The 16,647-nt window shown below is 38.1% G+C and overlaps 1 protein-coding gene across 4 annotated transcripts in view; it reads right to left on the minus strand.

Moving 5' to 3' along the window:
- The window catches only part of BMT2 (base methyltransferase of 25S rRNA 2 homolog), a 30,582-nt gene extending 14,904 nt beyond the window's left edge, over window positions 1-15,678 (minus strand). Inside the window, exons 1-3 of one of the 4 annotated variants that reach the window (XM_030959988.1) lie at window positions 15,501-15,542; window positions 5,869-5,970; window positions 3,387-3,528 (exon numbers count right to left, since the gene is read on the minus strand). In XM_030959988.1, the coding sequence (XP_030815848.1) occupies window positions 3,387-3,528; window positions 5,869-5,920 (194 nt within the window). In that variant the 5' untranslated portion in view covers window positions 5,921-5,970; window positions 15,501-15,542. Of the gene's footprint in view, window positions 1-3,386; window positions 3,529-5,868; window positions 8,041-15,132; window positions 15,442-15,500 lie in introns of those variants that run through there. The other 3 variants (XM_030959986.1, XM_030959989.1, XM_030959987.1) reach the window with 3 other exon arrangements.
- Between the last annotated feature and the right edge of the window lie 969 nt (window positions 15,679-16,647).

Raw genomic sequence — 16,647 nt, forward strand, 5'->3', positions numbered from 1 at the left:
ATTAAACAGTCAAAAGACTTTTTAAAAAAGGGCAGGTCTAGATAGTGTTTTGTCATGATAATTAGAAGAGAAGATTTTATTTTTTGCTCTTTAAAAAAACAGTCAAGTCAACACAAGTCTTAACACTGAGGCAAAAGCAACAGAAAGAAGCAAACCTGCTGGTCTGGCTTATTCTGTTCTAACTAGAACCAGAACAGGCTGGCATTCATTGTGTGTACAAAGGTTCACCAGGCTATCTATGGCAGCAAAAATCAAAGAGTTACAACAATTATTCAGGGTAAACACCATCCTAACATGTTTTGTTTAAGCTTTGTGTTGCAGTATAAATGAAAGAGAAACAGAAGTGTTAATTTGCAAATATCACTTGCTACTTGCTTTCAATTTTCTAAATATATATAAAGGAAGGAAGGAAGAAACAGTTGAGTGTTGCCCAGGCTTTTTACACCACCACTCAGGGGATCACAAATGTGGAGCTGAAAGCAGATAAAGTTTTAATCCCTCTTCCCCCATCCCTCTCCCCACTTAACAGTTCTGTAATGTGTTCCTGAAACAATAAACAAATTTGGCTCTATACAACTCAGCATATGGCCACCGGCACAGTCTATCAGGTACTGCTTTCCATTTTTTACAGTTTCTGGAGTCTGGATACATGTTATTTAAATCAACACTAATGAAGAAGTAAAACACTAAGTTTTATGTCATCTGGTTTAAGAGTTAATATCTGATTTTTTCCAGTGTCTTCAACAAAAAGGCTTTTGAAAGAAAAACAAAATTGTTATTCTTGATCCTGGGAAGCATGCATAGCTTCTCTAGTGGTTATTCTATGCTATCTGATTTATCAGTTCCTAGGAGAATACAAGGAAAATGAAGGAAAGAACAAAAACTCCCAAAGTCTTTTGTACTTTTTTTTTACCTTTTAAGTAGTGGAAAAAACACTTCTCAGTTTCATATCACTGAAAAGATCGTCCTTCAAGTTAAAACAAAACACAGTCTCTTCTTTCTTCAGGGGACATACATGGGTGGTTCCAATCTATTTTCAGCATTCCACTCACAAATTAAAATTCATCTAATATGAAACAGCTACCTTCCTGTTGTCATGGTAACATAGTAATAAGCATTGAGCAAAAGCTTTCACCTAAGCCTCATGCCAAGTTCTCTTGCATGCAATTCTGCACCCAGGCACAAGGCGGAGTAACAGCAATGGGAGCTACCACCTGTGGGACACACATCTTGGCCCGGGAGAAGGAACAAAAAAATTGCAGAACACAAAGTGAATCTGATATGTTCTGGTATTTAGCAATCCAGGCCTCTGTATAATCTGAGAAGTTAAAAGTACTCTCTCTTTTTCTAATAATGTAAAGACTCCCAATCCCTTGACTTTTCAAACTGAAAAGCTATGAGCTTTATCTGAAGCTTTATACCAAGACAAAGCATTTTAGCATCTCTTAGTGGGTGGATTCTCTTCCTAATATGAGGTCAGGCTGCAAAGCCCAAACTGGACATTTACTTCAATGTTTACTTTGTAAATGATCTATAATAGAAACCAAGTGGGAGCCCCATAACTTTCTAAATACAAGTCATCACTGTCCACAAGAAACATTATCCTGTCCTACCAAACTTGCCACAAGCTATGGGCTTACTGCTTAGCTGAAATAAAAGTAACACACAGCTCTATTTAAAATGTTTCAAATATTAGCTGACAATCAAATTGTAAGAAAATACCAAGCAATGTTCCTTGGAATATGCCCTGACTCCAGTACAACTATTTATTTCACAGATAACCCGAACTGCGAAACAGTCAGTTTCAGTTCCTCATAAGTGATCTGAGAGTGATGCTAAACCAGGGCAGGGTGGGAGGAAGATGCTGCAAGAAATTGCACTATCAGAATTCAGTATGATTCAAGGGAGTGTAATGTAGTAAAGAGAAATATAAGTACCAGAATTTCCACAGAAGTAATGAATAGCACAAATACAAGTAAACAACTAGCAACTCAGGAAGCCTGGCACGCAGATATAGGCAGCAGGGGATCACAAAGGAGCAAAAGTCAGTGCTGCGCCAATTACCAAAAAACAATACAAGCACACAAACACAAGAACAAAACCAAAAAAAAAGCCAAACAAGACCCAAAACCAACAGAATATCAAACCCCCACCAAATAAAGTCAATAGCATAAACGAGAGTCTACCACAACCTCAATAAAATCTATTTGATTTATTCCTGACAAAGCCATTGAAATGCTCAGTCCATTTTTGGGCTTAGTTCTTTATAACTGAGACACCTCTCATGTAATTGAGATATAGATACGTGTCCAGAAAGGCGCCTATAAAGAAACACTTAGCTATGACTTTTTTTTCTAAGCTAAAGAATAAAACATTGGTAAGTAAAGGAATGGTTTTCAAATATTTAATAGTCTATGCCAGGGAAAAAATCTCAGCTTATTATTACTTGCTCCATTTCCAGAAGCCACAGAAGAGCTCAAGCTGCCACCAAGATCAACTGTTTCACAGTCATCTTTTTTGTTTTATGGGCTCAAGAGAATTTACATTTAGCAATACCACATCTACTGCTCTTTGCTCAGCACTTTGCAACACTCACCTGCAGGATCTACAGACTGGCACACAAGATTACTTTATGGTTTTTTGAAGTCATTCCCTTCCCAATGGCAAGACCATTGATACACTCTCTTCCCATTTAAATCTCAACAGCATTTTGTTTTATTCTGCTGTACAGATACTGTGGTATGTCTCGGATGCCAACTGTATGCAGGAATTCTGAATGGCCAACATCTCTCCTCTTTTTACTGTTTATTTTCCTCAGGGACTGAAATAGTTTAGCACCTAATTTCATGACTTTACAGGTCAGATAGCCCAACAAAAACTAAATGTTTACGACTAATAAGAATTTTAGAGTTTCAAACACATTTAAAACAAGTTTCACAGGGGTAAAGTCTGTCACAGAAGATTAAGAACTGAAAATTAAGCACAAGAGATCTGCATGTAGAGATCAAACACTATTATATGTACAAATCAAACCAAACCCCTGAAAATTCAACTTCAGTTATACTCACTGCATTTATTCAGCTTAGGTTTAGAAGCATGGAAAATTACTTCACAGGTTTATTTGCACACAGCTTCAGTATTTGAGAAAAAAAAAATAGTTTGTTGAAAATACTTCAAAAAAGGATCACCTAATACCAAAACACTTCATAAGCTATTTCCTTAGTAAGCTGGAACACTAAGAAGGTATTTCTTTAAGAAAACAATAAATTATTAATATGCTATAGGACAAATGTTAAATATTGGCAAAAAGTAAAACAATTAAGCTTTGTATTATAAATAATTGCAAGTAAAAGTGTGCAACTGCGTGTTTCAAATATATTATTTACCTGCAACACCATTCAATTCGGCCTTCCCCTTCACAAGTTTTTGCCCAGTGATTATCTGCAAGGTTTTTCATTGCCACAGCATATTCACACAGAGTTTCCTCATCCTCACAGTGCTCACGCCAGATCTTATCAAAGTCTCCCACTAAACAAAAGAAAACAAAAAAATTGCACATCAGATACAAAGTCTCTCATTATCTCCATGGCAAAATCCCCGTCCAGTTTACAAGTTACATAATGCACCAAGAGCTTACTTTACTTGCACATAACAAAAACAAGTTCTCCTTTCTGTAGTTATAAACACAAAATTCCAAGTTTTGGGGCAGGAAGGGGCTGTCAGGTACTTGAGAAACTGGAAATATCAGTACCTAGATTTTGTTCCGTTTGTTCTGTGAAATTAAAGGCCCTAGGAAGTTTTGCTTTCAGGTTTCTGTGCATGAGCATTTAACATGACAAACATTTTAGAAATTAAAGATTTAAAGGTTTCTATTAGCATTCACATCCATGGCAAGTACTGTAGATGACATTACATGAAAAAGCCATGAAAGTTAAACCCACAGTATAGATTTCTTTGGGGATACTGAAAAAGAAATTCAAACTCTCATTGATTGCTGTCTAATCTAGCCAGGCCCAGTAAATTAGCTTCTAGAGATAGTACTGAAGAATCAAACCAACTATGATCAGGAAATCTCAGACAAACTCCTCTGCTGATCTCTAGGGACAGTTTTATTTCCAAGCCCCTCACCTCACTGAAAAGAAGTCTTGCAGGTTAAGTTCTGGCTCTTCAGAGTAATTTAACATTATGCTTTTCCTTCTTTGCTATTAAGCATCCACTTCTCCTAGCCTGCTTTACATAATGTACTGCTAAACAAAACCAAGATAAACACTAGTCATGGCTAGCCCCATTTCCTATACAGCATGCAAACCCTTGGTGTGCCTTACTGAAAGGATATTTCTGCCCTAAGAAAGATGCTTTCCTGGTATGATGTTCACTAATTTCTTTTCTGTTTCTTAACCACAAATGTGTGTACATATCTAGAATATATGCCAATCTGCAGAATAAAAAATATGAACTGATTTTGAACTTACAAGCTAATACAGATAAAAATAAATTTTCAAGAATACAGCTATACTTTAAGCTTAAACTTGGACAAACAACACACTTTTCACAACATGGTTCCATCTTGTAGCATCTTTATATGAGAAGGAAATACTATGAAAGTATATCAGCCATAAGCTACTAATAAATGTCTGTTAAAGCCTGAAAGTAGCTTACAGTATGACCTGTCCTCACACTAGTAAGAGACTGCTGTTTCTAACACACTTATGGCAATTCCTTTGATGTACTTTGTTTCAATTAGCAGTAAATCAAGGATTTTTCCAGTGACAACCTTTTTATTTTTTCCCTCTTGTGCAAAGCAACAACACTCCTCACCTCATTCGTCCTCTGCTTACAGAAAGACTGGCCCTGACGGACAAGTATAGATGTATACTTAAAAGATTTAAATCAACCATCCAAGTTACTCCCTACTTAGGTTTGGTTTAGGGATGTCATAGCAATTTTCAGAAATAAGCATCTAGTACACTTGTACAATCATCAAAGTGAGTCATGTTTAAAATTAGGTGTTTATACTCCCTAGTCTGAGATGGCATTTGAGATGGAAGGGAGTGGCCGAAATTTAATGTTACCAAAACGGGGAAGCTGTGCAAGAAATTATGCATTCTACTTGCTATTCAACAAGCATATATGAGAAAGTTATTACAAAAAAAGAAAAGGTATAATACTGAATTACATCCCTCATTATTTTCCAAATGATCCAAGTTCAGAGAGGTATGCTTTATAAGAAATGGTATTAGCAAGGTCATCAGCTGACTACCAGAGCAGAGCAAACACCCAAGTTGCCTAGCAAATCCCCACAGGGGGTTCTGCTAAAACCTGTGGGGCTATTTTCCAGAGCTTTCAGGAGAGCCTTCTGTAGAAACAAACATGCAGAACAGGACATATCCTACTGACAAAAGAGAGCAGAATATGGCAACAGTGACCTACCAGCACACGGGGCAAAACAAACACAAGTCCTAGCAATCGAAGCACCAGCAAAGACTGAAGTGATTCTCAAAAGCAAATTAATTCTGGTGCAGCTTAGACAAAGTGTTGTGGTTTCTTTAACACAATACTCTGAGTCCTACTGCATGCTCCAGACGGCTGTGAAATGCTTCAATGACTCGCAGTTGCTAGAGACTTGTATGAATATGTGGCCGATTGCAAAGGTAAAAAGTAAATGAATGAACACTGAAGGAAGGTACTGAAGGAAGGTATCACAAATAAAACCCCGAAGTTCATTACTGCTCTTTTATTTCAATACTTCATCTGGTCTATCCTGAAGCAATTATTCTATCTTCAAATACCCCTTTTCCTTAAAGCTTATAAAATAAGAGTGATAGGAAAGAAGACTATGCAAAGACCAGATGTTCTTAACTAGCCTACCTTTAGTAACAGAAAAGTAGTGATGCCTTCTAAGACTGAATCCTGCTCTCATAGAAGCTGGTCTGATTTCCTTCTGAACAAATCACAGATTTGCACCAGTCCCTGGAAGTCAGATGAGGGTTAAAAGCATCCACAGATGAGGGGTCTTAAATTGAGACATACAGCAACAGACCCAGAGCTGACTACCAGCACACTGGGATGGGAACATTGGGTTACAACAGAGCTGCCTATAAGAGTAACAGCTTCTTGACTCTGAGCTGACAAGAAAGTAAAATTGAATTATACAGACCATGAGGAGAGAGATGCAGAACAAAAGTGAAAAATTCATCACAACGTAATTCTGTCACACATCTTATATTAAGTCAATTCTGTGAGCACTTCTGGTGTATTTTCATTTACCAATACAGATACAGAAATTGTCTACATGGGACAGATGCAGCCCTGCTTTTGTATGAGGAACACTGAAATAGAAGAAAGCAAAGTTCATGAAGTTCATGCAGCTGGGCAAACTAAAGACAGAAAATCCATGACAAACTCCATATTCAAAGATGAGATTTCTAACTCAGAAGCTCCTAGACCACAAAATCACAAAAGACAGAATGGTAAGCAAGCACAGTGATACTCCAGCAGCATTTTTCACTTATTCTTGTCCAAGCATCTGCTGTTGACCCACTGTCAATATTGATTTTGATACAATGCCTATTCTTCTGCTTTTTCATGGATACAAGCTCCAAAAAACCGCAAATAATGGGTCATCTTAAGGCACTGGTACCGTTGTGCAGGGCCTTTCCAAGGGTCTGGCATCTAATTTCGTTTGAGCAAGTAGCATGGCAGCGCATTGTTTTGCTGTGGTGTTTCCTCCCCTATACTTTAACATAGTGAGCTTTGAGAGGACACAAACAGGCACACCAGATATAGGAATTTTAAATCCATGTTCCAATCATGTTCCAATACTGAGTTGAAAATCCAAACAGTCCTTCCTATCTCTTGAGATTTTGAGATAGTGACTAGAACAAGTCTTGAAGCACTCAATTTCAAACTGATATCCAGAACACAGAGAAGTTATGCATAAATATTTTTCAATCAGTATATTATAATCCACTGAGCACTAATTTTTCAAGCAATACATTATAATCCAGGTGCAGATAAGGCATTAACTCTATACTCTAGAGTGAAACATTTATTTATGAATCAACAAATTTTTTTGCTTATGTAACCAAACAGGCAGTAAAATATGCAGGAACATTTCATGACAAAACTAGTAGTTACTAGAGAAATAAGATACATAAAGTCTTCTATTAAGCAATCAGTAACTGTAAAATAAATAGCAGTTTGTGGCAGGCAAATCTAATAGAATAAAAAGAAAAGTCTTGGATCGTTGACCACATCCTAAAGTTAAGATGTGATTTTGTGTATTAAACTTTTCATACTCATGACCATACCATAATATAAAGATGAAGGTGCTGAACCTTCAGAGATCTTCATAGGCCTAAGATCTCCATCAAGGAGCCAGATATGCCACTGTCCAGCTGAAAAGTGAGTGGCAAATCCAGCTCACAATAGGAGTTTCACACACCTCTCAAAGCACTATACCCATGCTATTTCAAAATTAATTAATGCTTGTTCTATTTTATTTAGAATTACCTAGAAAAACAAATAAATAACCTACTCTTCACCTTGAAGGTTAACCATTCCTTTAAAATCAAAAAAGGAATGGAATTCTAGGAATGCTTCCTAGAATTCTGTTGACTGATCGACTTGTTCTTCCTAACACAGCCTTTACAGTAACAAAAATCCAATACTGCTTACCTAAAACAGATGAATCCTTCTAAGTAATTTCCACCCACATTAATATTGCCCACAGAATAGCCAAGTCATAACCCTGAACTCAACCACAGATGTATCAGCAGTTGCTGAATACTGTCACACAGAGAACAGGTCGGGCATGTAGAAGTTATTTTTAAATGATCCTAATTACAAGATAATTTTAATTGTGGGTAACAGCAATAGAGACCAAATGTTAGCTGTAGCTTTTAACAACTGAAAATATTTTTAAAAGAGAAGAATGATACAAAATTAGTAAGAACTCCCCTAGCTCTGCATCTATTTGCAAGTCCTTATCAGAGGTTCTCAGAACAGCATGAGAAGATCAGGTTTGCCATTCTTGGTGAGACAAACCTACACTCTAACTCTTCTCCCCAGGTAGTCCGTTATTAAGAAAAAAAAATTTCAGCTTTCTTTCATCCCATTTAAAAAAAAAATATTTTAAAAAGTCATTTATTTGTAGAGTGTTAAATTGAACTGTCATTTAAGGTATGCTTATAAAATAAACAAAAAAATAATTAGGCAGTTTTTCTTCAACTTCTGACAGAACAAATCATGTCAACTGGTATTTTAAGAAAACACAACCTTCTGTAATATAAAAGAAATAAGAGCTCTGTTCTGCTAAAGGCAGTATTTTTCATTTTGGAATGGGATGAAACAAAAAACAACTGATTTGAATAATTCTGTTTTATCAAGGCATACAATAGTTATCACATAGAGCTATAAAAGTACTATCTGGACCTACAAGAAGAGATTTGTAATTACTATTTTCCATAAGTCCACTGGTGCTCTTTGGAAAAACAGTGCAGTCATCTCTGACATTCTCAAAACTAACTACAGAATACTTCATCCATCATCAAACAAGACAGCATATCAGAAGTTAATTGGCACTGATACTGTACATTTGAGTCTTCAGGTACAAGTAATGCAGGTTTAGATCTTAAACAACAACTTCCTCCAAAAAAGAAATTAAAAAATAGTAATAATAATCTAAAAAAAACCCCAAAAACTGCAGAAACAAACAAATAAACAAAAAAACCCCAACCCCACTCATAAAAAAAAAAAAAAAAAAAAAAAAAAAAAAAAAAAAAAAAAAAAAAAAAAAAAAAAAAACAAACCACACAAAAAAAACGTTGAGAAAAAGGGTAATTATTTCCTTCTGGGAAAATAAAATTTTCTCAATTAAAGATAGCTTTAATTGGAAAAAACACAACAAAACAAAAATAAACAAGCAAAAACAACAACAAAAAACAACCCTCCAGAAACCCCCCAAAATGCCCCAATACACCAAAATCCACCCCCAAGTGTTTAAGAGTTTGAAGTCTTCTACATACTGGTAGATAACTTAGTAGTGTAGAAAAACAGATTTAATCCACTCCCTTTTCAATGCCTTCATTTAACAATACATTGCCTTTCTATCTTCTCCTCTACCAGAACTTCGGCTCTGGTAGAAGAGAAAATAACCTCAATATACATAATAACAAAAGGCAAAACCAAAACAGACATGTTAGTATTTGCACAATATTAATACTACCTTAATAAAAATTACTAAATTTTCTTCATGGTAAAAAGGAAGCATATCCCCACAATTAACAAGCGCCCATGACAATGCTGGATAACTTTACATGACCAGCTTCTAGCCATAGCAATGCACCTAGGAAGATTATTGAGGAGTTTTTTTGTTTGTTGATGCAATGCACTGCAGAATGAAAAGAAGTGATCTCATTCTCATCCTCTTAAGATCACCACCTCTGCTGGAAACAGTAAACTAGCTGCTGTAACACGCTAAGCAGTAAATGAGGAAAGCAGTCCTACACAGTTCACTAGGCTAAAACTGAAACCAAATTCCTATTAACATCTGACAAAATTTCCTCATTAACACTGTCAATTGAGATTTAGCTGTACTACTAATGTATGGATGCTGTGGCAATGATAAGAAAAATTAATTACATGAGGAATATCAGCAAATATTATGACATTCATAATTTTCATTGTATACTAGATAAACTTACTGAACATCTGTCTTACTAAAAGCATATTCAGCACTCCTTGCAAATGACATTAGGTATTTTTAGCTTTTCTGTTTTCCAATTTTACATGTCTATATACAGAACATGAACTTCAACTTGGACAAAGTTCAAGCAATCAGAGTTAATATTTTCCTTCTCATGTCTGACTAGTATTTGCTTCACATTTCTTAGGAGTTACCTCAACTATTTTAGAATAAAATATTTTTTAAAAAGTCAAGTGCAAGAATCTAACTTTCTCTATCTCAGTATCAATGTTCCTCCCTCCAACTTAACATGGCAAGGATTCATTTGACCAAATGTGGATTTCTACATCTGGCCTCTCAGGTAGACTTGCTATCCATCTGTTTCCATGAAACAGACTCTGAGGCCCCAGCTGACATTTCAGCATCTACTGGAGGTCAGCTTAGATCACTCTGAAGAATGATTTGTGTCTCTGATCTGCTATAAATCTCTGACAGCCATCAAAGAAACAACACGTATGTGACAGTTTAAGCAATTACTGCCCCCAGGTGCTGGATCTACTCTTCTGGAAACTTCATTCCTCTCCTCTATCCCAAACCCGACTTTCTGGGATGGACTATGTGCTGTACCTTAACACAGCCAACACAGACATGAACATGTCAACAGAAGCTACTGATCTTGGTAATCTTTGCAATTGCAGGAGCTAAACTTATGCTGATGCATAGGTACAGATTTCATTATGCTGACCCTGTAACAGGAACACCATCTTCCCTGCCAGGGCAGCAAAGGAGCAGGGAAGGTGTCATAGACCTGTTTGTTCAGTGAGTGCAAGCCCATGCTGCAGCCAGTACATTTTCACATTTACAGGCTAACTAAATGATAGTACTAATTAAATCCCCCAAAATTTAAATCTTATGTGATTTCTAATGAAAGCCTTCTTGCAAAACTGTGGTGTGCAAGCTGTAAGAGCAATCATACCTTAATGCTCATGTCATAAACTGGAATCAGTTTTCATTTTAATTAAATAAAATTTAGTTTCTATTGCTGTAAAATTCAACAGTTATTATTACAAAAGTCTTCCTCTTCCAAGAAATTATTGCAAGTGGTAAAACACAAATTAATACCTTCAAAACTCCAGTTATTTCTATTGTAAATCAGTCATATTTAACAAAAAGGAGTAACAACTGTTAACTTATCATGTAGAGTTCAATGACATAGTTTTTCCTGTCCTGTGAAAAATGACACCATTTCAAAATGTTTCCTGTTTCACATTAGGAAGAACTTAAGCTCTCTCACAGTTTTTCAAGAAAAACATGAGATGAAGAGACCATTAAACAACTGAGTTCAGAACAACCCTTCTGTCTAAATGTCTGAACCACTTACCTACTTGGGTTACTTATTATCATCAGGCAGGGTCCTGTATATTTTCCCTGATTTTCTGAAAAATTTTTTTTAAAAGTTCCTTTTCTTTGATGTTTCAACAAATACTTCTTTTAAGGAATCAAACTGCCACCTAGAAATGTTTTTGTCAGCTTCTGTGATGTGGTAACTAGTAACAGGACAAACAACATTTCTGTGCGATTCTCTAAGCCTCAGCATCCTTAGCAGGCATATGTTAGGAGAAATGAACTGTTTTAGTGAACACACAGGAAAACATTTCATGAAATACCTTTACAGATACCTCAGCAATTTTTTCCACTTGTACTTATTACAGAGTTTTAAGGGAAAAGTAGTCTTGAAAAACATCTTTCAGACTATACACAAAACCATCTATAACTGAGGGTTGTGCTACAGAGAAAATGTTTACTTGAGAAATACAGCTCTGCATGACTACAAAGCTAATAAACAAGTGAGAGAAAAACAGGATGCCTCTGTATCAGGGGAAGGGATTTTTATCCCAGTAAAAATTAAACCTATTTAGTTAGTACAAGCAATTGGAAGCGAACAAACATACATCACATAGCAGATGTTCAGCAGATCTTGTGTAGTTCCTTAGGAACCACTAAATCAGCTTTTACAGGTCTGTCTGTCAGGCTCAACACAATCAGCCTGCATGCAGCATATGAAACATTCATGCAACCCATACAACACCATGGCTGCAGGTGCCCAAAGATGCACTGACGAAAGCTCTGTTAAACTCAGGATCATCTGTAGTACCAAGCAACAGAACCAACAGGAAGCGACTAAATCAAACATTGTTTTTGCCCCATCTCCATGTAGTAACAGAAGTTCAAACATTATGGAAAATCCTAATTTCTATACTTTCTAAATGCTTGTGTCAAGCATCCAGAACCACTGTGAAATTTCTTGTAAGTGAATTACTCATTACTTGAGAGCAGTTTCAGCTTTTGGATTTACAGTGGTGTGTAAAATAATAAAGATTAAATGACTCTGTTTGAATAGGAAGCAGGAATACAACTAAAAAAATCCCATGAGCTTTATACTAATGAGAGATACTCCGAAGTGAACATGTTACATCTCAGAGCTATTCTCACTTAATGTTTTCTTTATTATGAGAAAGTTTATAGGCTAACTTCAGGAATGATGTTTATTTTTAGGAACTACTATATAAGTACTGTTTCTCTATCACTACCTAAAAGTAGCCTGAAACAACTTCTTAAGGGTTTGCTGATTTAGTTGACATATTCACTCAGTGTGGACAAGAACAAATCACTTTAATTTAAAACCTACACTCATTTGCTAAATTTCATAGAATAATTTCAAAATATCACATAGAATACTACTGCAGAACCCACAATAGAAAAAAAAAAGCAGCCTACAATTTCAAAAAACCAAATCTGCCATGGCATTTATGATGACATGCTTCCCTTTATTTTCTTATCAACAGCAGAGAGTGGAAGGGAAAGGAAGGGGAAGAAAAGGAAATAAAGAAGAATAAAAAGGAGAAAAAAATTGAAATATTCCCACTATAAGTCATACTGGTAATATCCAAACAATAGAAAAAGATAAGTACTAGTCACACAGCAAAAAACCTAAAGTTGTTGAAGAAAACAAAAAATGCACTTCAGTGCAAACTTAAAAGCATTTCAGCTGCATCACTTAAAAGATGATAAATGTTTGTCATGAATGGCATGGGGCACAGTACAGAACTACATATAAAATACATGCACCATACTTACAAGTGATTCAGTAAGTGCAGAAATTAAAAAAATAGCCAAGGTTCAGCTTTGATTAATCTCCAGTTTTTCACCAGGAAAAAAATCAAAATCAAATCCTTTACATGACACGATGACTAAACTTTACTCCAGTAATTCCCTAGTAACTGCAAAAAATTTGCTGCAACACTTCCCTGGTTAAGAAATATTGCTCTTGCGCTTCTGACAAATATGCAACTTCTTCAAAAACATGTTGGCTTGCAGTTTTGGAGCATATTGTCACTTTTTTACTGGCTCATCTTCAAAAAAGAAGGGAACCATTGCAGAAGCTGAAATGAAATTTTAACAATGGTGCAGTTATAAACAACTCAATACTGGTTTGCCTGTTACAACTGCCCATTAAAACACAAACCTTGATACCGTCAGCGAGGCAAATGAATTAGCAAAGAAATCAGCTTATTAAAAACAAGTCCAAATAAAAATCTATCAACACACATCTCAGTGTATCAAGGACGCATCTATTTCCTTTCAACACTTTTAACAGAAGACAGTAACTTAGGATCATATTACAATACAAAGGGCTTTCTTAGACTTCTCTACCCTGTACAAAATAATCATAAAGCTTTCAGGATAATGAACATGATTTTTCATCTACCAACAAAATTAATATGGGATTCTACTTTGGCTTCTAGAGACAAAGCACTGAAGTCCATGCAACAGCAATTCTAGTACACTTTGCTTATGTAGACAAAATGGAAACTAGCTTCATAGAATTCCAGTAAAACATGAGGAGACAGAGTAGAAAAAGAAAAAAAGACATTAAAAGATTGTGGAATAATGCAGAATTATGTTTCTGTTTCATATGCAGGTGAGAACACTGAATTGTGGAGTCAAGAGGCTTTCCCTGTGTAAAAAGCTGTCAACACATAAGCAAAGATGAAGAGATTTTGCTCTTTGCTTTTGTATACTCAAGCCATAATTCAAGATGTACAGCAAAATTACAGATGACTTATTGATTTTTTATTTCTATTTAACAAACTGTCAACTTTAATTTTGTCAGGATAACATACTTGCCAGTCAGCATGACCAAGTATCAGAAAAATAAAATTCCAAGGAAAGACCTTTCAGAGATCAAGCATGTCCTGGTATTATAATTTCAGAATGACATTAAAGGCATTTAAGAAGGAGATTCTCAAAGCTGCCTTTAGAAGCAAAGGCAGATGTAGGTAGAAAATACTCCAAAACTAAAATTCTTAAGCTGAAAGGACCTAACATAGGAAGTACTACTGGCTACCTAGCGCTAGTAACTTGTAAGGACCACCTGCTATTGGATGACTTGGTAATGGGTAGAGCATTTCTTGTTGCACAGATGTGATGAATTGTTTGGTTTTAACTCAATGAAATGGTTTTAACTCTCAATGAAATGACATATCACGTTGCTACTTTGGAGTGACTAGAAGAATCATTGAAAGTTTTCATTAATGCATGATTTTCAAGCCATAGGAAGTAAATGAGAATGCTGTTGGCTCTTTCACTTAACCAGCTACACACAACTTACCCTTGAGCACAAACTTGCTTTTTTGCTAAGAAACTGACTTACAAAAACTTCCTCCTTATTTAGGCTCTCATCTAAAAAAGAAACAAAATCAGTTGCTACAGAGACTGCTCACTTTAGAAAAAAAAAGTTAGCAAAGCCAATCCTTGTCTGTTTTAATCTACAGGCGCTCTGAAATAACACAGAGACATGTACTGCTAAAAGCTGGACTACTTTGCCAGGATTGGAATGTTTAAATATACTATGTTCATTCTCCCAACATTTGAGTGAAGGGAGATCCTCCCTTAAGTTCTGCCTCACCAAGGCCAAAATAAACAGCGACTTTTGATCAGTATCTAGACAGGTCGGTATTTGTGCCCAAATCCCATGAACTGGCTCCAGGGGAGATTTTGGGAGACCAGAAGGCAGTATGACCTTGTTTCTTTCACAGAAGTGTCATATGCAAACACAGAGGAGAGGCAAGAACTTGTGCCTACAAGAGGAAGAGCTCCCATTTCATGTGTGCGCTCTTCTGGAGGTGAGCTGCAGGCTCACTAAAAGAATGGATGGATGAATTTTCTGTGACCTGTGCTAGCACTTCAGGGAGGTTTTAAAGCATTCCAATACCACCCATAAAAACCTTGCATAAGGGCATTAATACTGACGACAAAGTAGATTTTTCAAAGACTACGAGTAATTACAACAGCTTTACCCCAACCACTTCAGATAGTGCTCCTGCCTGAACTACTGCGCTACGACTGAAAGACAGGAGGCACAAATAATTCACAAAGACCTGTACCTTCCCAGATCACCATTCAATCTCTTTTGGCATTCATCATCTACTGTTCTCACGCTTGCAGATCCTCAGTTTGGAAAACACTGCTGTACGGCCGGGAATCTCCCTCCTCGGCCAGGAAGGGGGCTCCGCTGCCACCAGCTCCAGGAAAGCGGCACAGCCCCGGCTGACCCGACCGGCTGCCTTCGGCGGGGTTGCGGGCAGCCCACGGCAGCAGCGACCCGCTCTCCCGGGAGGAGCAGGAAGCGAGCGCGGAGCTGCTGCCGGCCGCCCTCCCCCGACACCGGCCCGGCCTGCGGGGGACACCCCGATCCCCGGCCGGCGGGGGCAGCGGGGCGGCCCGGCCGGGGCGGCCCCCTCCCCCGCGTTACCTTCCCGGTACTTCTTGCGCAGCCGCCGGTGAACGCTCTTCACCACCCCCGACAGCTTCTCCTGCTCCAGCTTCCGCTCCTGCTCCGGGGGTGGCGGCGGGGCGGCGGCGGCCCCGCCGGGCCGGGGCCGGGGCTGCGGAGCGGCCTCCATGGTGTTCCCGCTGCTCGCCGCGCACCGCCCGGCCCAGGGGAGGCGCGCGCCGGGCCGGGGCTGCGCCGGGCGGGCATGCGCGCGCCGCCCCGCCGCGCGGGCCGCCGGGACGTGGAGTCCGCGCGCGCGGCCGCCGCCCCGTGGCCGCGCCCCGGCGCTCCCGTGTGCGCTCGGCCCCGTGCTGGCAGCGGCCCGGGCTGTGGGACGGGTTATTGCCCACTGAGCGTCCCGTCCGCACGTCTGGAGCGGGGCGCTCCGCCGTGCTGAGCAAAACAGTGAGGCGGAAAACTCCGCGAGTGCCCGGGGCAATGTGGCTTCACCTGTAGCTGTGTGCATCACCCCGGCTGACGGCCTTCCCGAGGGACCCCCGTGAGAGCCGGCCCGAAACCTATTCCCCGCCTACCAACGACCTCGCGTGTGAAAAATGCGTATTTTATGATTGGCTTCTCGCAAATATTAAAATGCATATTATACGTGTTGTGTTAGAAAGTAATGCTGTATTAATTCTCTTAAGTAGTGTGTTAAATATAGTTTTAGGTTATAAAAAATGTTAAAATAGAAACTATGCTATGTAAGATACTTTTTTTAAAGAAAAGACTTGCAGCGAGATCGCAGCCACAGGACACCTAAATCTTTCAGAGAAAAATAATTTATTGCCCTCTTATCAGAAGAAATTAACTTCTTCCCACCTCGAAGGCACTGTTAGGATTCAGAAGAAGAAGTTGACAATTACCAGACAGAACCCTGTATTTGAATAGAATTTATGCATCATGTATGAAGTGTAGGAATATGCAACAGGCATATTCCTACACTTTTTAAGGGTTAATCCTTTGTTAGTGGGGGTCCTTCTTCGGGCTCGTGCTGCCCAGAAAAAGGTACCCGGACGTCTGTAACTCTTTGTCTCTATTGTCTCATATTGTCCTAATTCAAATTGTCCAAATTATGATTACTCTAATTGTATTACTATTTTTATAACCATTTTATTACTATTAAACT

The sequence above is a fragment of the Camarhynchus parvulus genome, chromosome 1A, assembly GCF_901933205.1.
Source record: "Camarhynchus parvulus chromosome 1A, STF_HiC, whole genome shotgun sequence".
In the NCBI taxonomy this organism is placed as follows: domain Eukaryota; kingdom Metazoa; phylum Chordata; class Aves; order Passeriformes; family Thraupidae; genus Camarhynchus; species Camarhynchus parvulus.